The sequence below is a fragment of the Nomascus leucogenys genome, chromosome 4 (assembly GCF_006542625.1).
Source record: "Nomascus leucogenys isolate Asia chromosome 4, Asia_NLE_v1, whole genome shotgun sequence".
Taxonomy (NCBI): domain Eukaryota; kingdom Metazoa; phylum Chordata; class Mammalia; order Primates; family Hylobatidae; genus Nomascus; species Nomascus leucogenys.
The window spans coordinates 143,373,775-143,379,385 of NC_044384.1; the positions used below are offsets into that span (position 1 = coordinate 143,373,775).

Sequence of the window (5,611 nt, forward strand, 5' to 3'; positions counted from 1 at the left end):
TTAAGGATGGAAACCTCCTATGCCTTCCAGGAAGCACCACTCAAGCTTTTGCTAAATGCTTCTCTGAAGACCCACAAGGGCTGAGAGGCTGTGCAACAGCAGCAGTAGAGTGAATGCCCAGACTCCCACTTCCCTTCTTGGGTGGCCATCTGAAAAGGCCATCCCCACCCTGATGGCTAACGCTTCAACCAGTTCTTGGCCCAGATGATCCTAGACAATTGTTTAACCTTAAACTGTTCATTGGCCAAGCAAGCAGGCGATTGTCCCCTCTGGGGAACCACATGCTGCGTGTACATCCATAACTCAGAAGAACCCAAAAATGTCTGTTCCACATAGCAACAGAAGCCCAGGTAGCACTCAGTCTCACCTGGGTGTTCTCCAACATCCCAGCTCAGCCAAATGGCTTTGATTTGTTTTTATGGTTAGACCCCAGGTTCTCGGGATACTGCTTTAGAAACAGATTCCAAATCCTCCTCTGTGTGTAGGCGGCATTCCTATCCTAGTCTCTTTGCAGGGTGTATACTACGATATGCAGGCAGGGTGTCCCAGAGGCTTTAAATATTCCCTTGATGGAGGTAGTTCACCTCAGCCACAGCCAATGCATCACAGGGTCAACTGTGTTAGGAGCCGTTGAGAATCCATAGTTGGTTGCTGCCTGGGCCTGGCCAGGGCTGACCAAGGTAGATGAGGTGTTCCTCTGTGGAGTTCTACTTTAACCTCACCTTCCCACCAAATTTCTCAACTGTCCTTGCCACCACAATTATTTAATGGACCCAACAGAAAGTAACCCCGGAAATTAGGTCACCTCATCCCAAAAGACCTTTAAATAGGGGAAGTCCACTTGTGCACGGCTGCTCCTTGCTACAGAAGACCTGGGACAGAGGACTGCTGTCTGTCCTCTCTGGTCGCCCTGCCTAGCTAGAGGATCTGTAAGTAATCTAAAACTTAAACTTTACACTGAGTTTTCATCATTGAAGCTATGCCTCCAATCTGACCTCTGACTGTGGGGCCACCCCAGAGGGACCCAGCAGGTGAACCCCTGCTGGTAACGTCTGTCTGGACCTCTGATGGCTGCTGGGACAATGGCTTCCAGCTAAGTTAATAGAGAAACTCAAGCAGTTTCCTTCTAAACACACGTGTCCTAGTTGACATGTCCAGTAGAGACAATCACAGGTCTTTGGAACATTCTTTTGAGAAAAACCTATTTAGGTCCTTGGTCTGTGTTTCAGTCAGGTTGTTTGATTTTTGCTATTGACATGTTTGAATTCCTTATGTATTCAGATATTTGCCCCTTCTGCCACGTAGGTTTTGCAAATATTTTCTCTCATTTTCTGGGTTATCTTTTCACTCAGTTAATTGTTTCCTTTGCTGTGCAGATGCTTTAGCGTTAAATGCAGCCACACTTGTCTATTTTCCCTTTTATTGCCTGTGCCTTTGGTGTCATAGCCAAGAAATCATTACCTACATCAATGTCAAAAGCTTTATCCTTATATACACTTCTAGTAGTTTATGGTTTCAGGTGTTACATTTAGGTCTTCAATTCATTCTGAGTTAATGTTTCTACATGGTGTGAGATAAAGATTTAAATACATACATATACAAAATCATGAGGTAGTGTACACTATAAATATACAATTGTCAGTTGTTACTCAAGTCTAAATAGAGCTGGAAATAATGAACTTTTTTTATTTTTACTTAAACAACTCTATGTCACTGAGCTTATTTCACCTTTAGCCTGATAAAATCATTGTCCTCTCCACCCTGATTCCTACAGGAGACTACTCATCCCATAACCTCAAAAACCTCTTCATGACGATGGTAAGTCACCTGAATCCTGAAGTGAATTACTCTCTATTCCACTGGAACTCATATAGGACACCAGAATCTAGACCTCCAGAGAAGAGCAGTACCTATCTTCAGAAAATAAGAAGCATTTGTGCCCTGAGCCTGTCGAATGAAAGTGCAATTTCTGGCCGGGCGCGGTGGCTCACGCTTGTAATCCCAGCACTTTGGGAGGATGAGGCGGGCGGATCACGAGGTCAGGAGATGGAGACCACGGTGAAACCCCGTCTCTACTCAAAATACAAAAAAATTAGCGGGGCGTGGTGGCGGGCGCCTGTAGTCCCAGCTACTCGGGAGACTGAGGCAGGAGAATGGCGTGAACCCGGGAGGCGGAGCTTGCAGTGAGCCGAGATCGCGCCACTGCACTCCAGCCTGGGTGATAGAGCAAGACTCCGTCTCAAAAAAAAAAAAAAAAAAGAAAGTGCAATTTCTATTCTTTTTGGAATGTTAAAAAGTAAATAATATTTAAGCAGGTGAACCTCGGAGTAATATAGCAGGGTCTTTCTTGTCATTATCAGCTCCAACCTAGCACAGACATTAAATGTACAGGTTTATACTAGCATGAAACTGGGAGAACAGAAGCATTCAAGCAACCTTGAGACCAATGGGCCTCTCTTATAAAATGCACACCTCCTCTCACTAAGGGTGAAGAAGGTTTCTTGTCTCTGAGCCTTCTCCCAGTAGAGCTATAAATCCCGGCTGGCTCCTCCCTCCCCACATATCTGCTCCTGCTCTCCCTCATCCAGGTGACCCCAGCCGTAAGGACCCTCACCATCCTTGCTGCCATTCTCCTGGTGGCCCTGCAGGCCCAGGCTGAGCCACTCCAGGCAAGAGGTGACGAGGTTGCTGCAGCCCCAGAGCAGATTACAGCAGACAACCCAGAAGTGGTTGTTTCCCTTGCATGGGACGAAAGCTTGGCTCCAAAGGATTCAGGTGAGAGATGCAGGCATGCAGAGCTGCTGAGTCTAGAGGGAAGGACGGGAGACAGGTTCCAGTGTTGGGTCTCAACAATCTATGTCACTGAGGTGGCTTCACTTAGCATCTCTAGGCCTTGATTTTCTCATCTATAAATTGAACAGAGGGCCAAATAAACCTGAGAAATGTTATTTCTCCAAAGACTTGATTCCAAGAAACGTCTGTGAAATTCACTAAGTTTAAGATATGAAGAGACAGACTAGTTATTTCTGGATCTAAACAAGTAGACTTAACTACAAAGAGAACATTTTACTCTGTCTATAGAAGAGCTTTTACAAACTGGAGCCAAGCCTGAGGGTATGTTCAACTGTGTGTGTGATGGGGCAGGAATGCAAAAATGAGAGCAAAGGAGAATGAGTCTCAAATTCTGTGTGACCAGCACTGCTCTGCCTATTTATTTCTATTGACAGGTTGTTCGTGCTACCAGCTGCAATGCAGCCAGCATCACCTGTCAGCTAGCATGTGACTTCCCCAAGATACTTTTTCTCACCTACTGCTAACCCCATACTCAATTTCTGATGCTCTCCCTGTCCCAGGCTCAAGGAAAAACATGGCCTGCGCTTGCAGAATACCACTGTGCCTGGCAGGAGAACGTCGCTATGGAACCTGCTTCTACCTGGGCAGAGTCTGGGCATTCTGCTGCTGAGCTTGCAGAAAAAAGAAAAATGAGCTCAAAATTGGCTTTGAGAGCTATAGGGAATTGCTATTACTCCTGTACCTTCTGCTCAATTTCCTTTCCTCATCCCAAATAAATGCCTTGTCACAAGATTTCTGTGTTTACACCTCTTTAATGTGTGATATGTGTCTGTGTCAACATACTTGGGATACACGTACCAAAAAGCAAAATCAAATTTTTGAACAATATAAAATTTCAGATTCTAGGAATTTCAAGCAGGAGTTTGGGCTTCAGATCCAAATTGAAAACAAGGACCATATGACACTACCGATTTCCCCATCCACTGCTCTGTATTTTCACCCTGCCCCATTTTCTCTGGATCCACTCTCAAAGAGCTCCCGTGTGCGGGGCAAACAATCGGTGCCAGCTTAAATTTCATGCAGTCACAAAATCATTACTTCTCTGGGAATAAAAACCATCCTCTGTGCTAAAGAATTGGAGTTTCATTGAACAATGTCAGATTGTACATTTTCCTTTTAAGACACAGAGTTACATGAGATCCACTGAAAAACTTTCATTAAGAGTTAGCAAAGGCAGGATGCATGAAACAGAAAAGCACAGCAGCTCACACTGGCATGTCCTCATTAAGAGCACCCTCCAGCCACATCTACTAAGACCTGGATTTCACACTCATAAAGTTGTCTTCACACCCAGAAAACGCACACACACAAATGCTCCACTGCACTTTGCAATGCGCACTCTCTTGTGTTGCCCCAAAGCTGCTGAAAACCTGATTCTGCCTGGAAAATACAGCTTCAAAGGGGATAAGGGACGAGGGAGGGAAAGCATTTCACCAGGAACATGGTAGCCTGCTTGTTGCTGCAGGGTGCTGAGGCAGCTCAGGGGCCCAGGTACCCATTGAGACACTGCATGGATGGGGAAGCCCACGCAGAACCCCAGGAGGACAGAGTGGGTAATGATCCCAGATTTCTTCTTGTTTAGATGGTGAAGGACACAAATAGGCAATCACGCTGTGAAGCCCAGGAGCCTTCTTTGCTTCCTGTGACTGCCACAGACTTGGAATCATGTGGTCCCTGAATTAACTTTCCATAGTATTCTGAACTGTGAACTGGATCAAGATGGCTGCATCTTGGGGCATCTGCCAGAGGTCCACCTGACTTTCTCCCAAGCATCTGAGGTCTAAGCTAAAACTTCACTTGGTCACTGAGGTCTTTTCTGACCTCTCAATTTTAAATTGCAACAAGTTCCCCCTGGTGACCTCCATTCTCCGGATTTTCCTCATTGCTAACTACAGAATTGCAACCATCTCACTCCCTGTACACTTCACTTACTGTACGTAACATTTGCTTCCTTACTCTAGAAGGGAAGCTGCATGTTTTGCTTATTGTTGCACCAGAGTGCATGGATGACTGAAACATAAAGTAGGGGGTTAATAAATTAGTTCTGAGTACATTAACTAATTACATCTAATAGCACATAACAAAATAAAATTATTTATTAATCGTTATTACTAAATTCCATAGGAAAAAGCTAAATTCAACAGAGGTAGAGCACTTCCTTTTCTAGAACCTATGACAGCACACCTTTAAAAAACAAAATAAATAAAAGTATTCAAGGCTGAAAGATGAAAAAACATCATGGGTACAATTTGGCGTCATGAAGCTTTAGGACCTTAGAAGAAGCAGGCCATTCCGGCTAAAGGTGGCAAAAAGATTTCATGTGAATCTTCAAGTACATCAATATGTTTAAAACATGGAATGATTAAAAGAAGAGGTAGAGTAAAATGTTTGGTGGACAGAATGGTATCAGGGCAAGAGCTATGCAGGATGAGGGTCAACCTCCACTGAATTCAGAGGAATGGATGTTGCCAGAGAGAAGGATGGAGTAGAATTCAGGCTGATGTGCTGAGAAGCATCCATCAAGCCAAGGGAAATGGGCAGATGAGGACGGAGCCTCCCTGCTCCTCTGTGTGGATAAAGGCACACTGGGAGCACCACGTGTGGCTTCTGCTACTGCAGTCTAGGGTGGGCGATGACTGCTGCAAACTCTAGGGACGGAGAATTCAGGGAGAGGTGTCAGGGTCTCCAAACAACCATGGCAACTTGCTCAGCCTCGTATGAGGCACAACACTGTTTACCGGGATGTGCGTACGCTCTA

The 5,611-nt window shown here is 45.1% G+C and overlaps 1 protein-coding gene across 1 annotated transcript; it reads left to right on the top strand.

Annotated features, from left to right (window-relative positions):
* Window positions 1–849: 849 nt before the first annotated feature.
* Window positions 850–3,585, top strand: LOC100595156 (neutrophil defensin 1). The gene is made up of 4 exons (XM_030812411.1): window positions 850–929; window positions 1,775–1,818; window positions 2,589–2,775; window positions 3,354–3,585. Exons 2-4 carry the CDS (start codon window positions 1,810–1,812, stop codon window positions 3,461–3,463), a joined length of 306 nt encoding a protein of 101 aa, XP_030668271.1. The 5' UTR covers window positions 850–929; window positions 1,775–1,809; the 3' UTR covers window positions 3,464–3,585.
* Window positions 3,586–5,611: the final 2,026 nt, after the last annotated feature.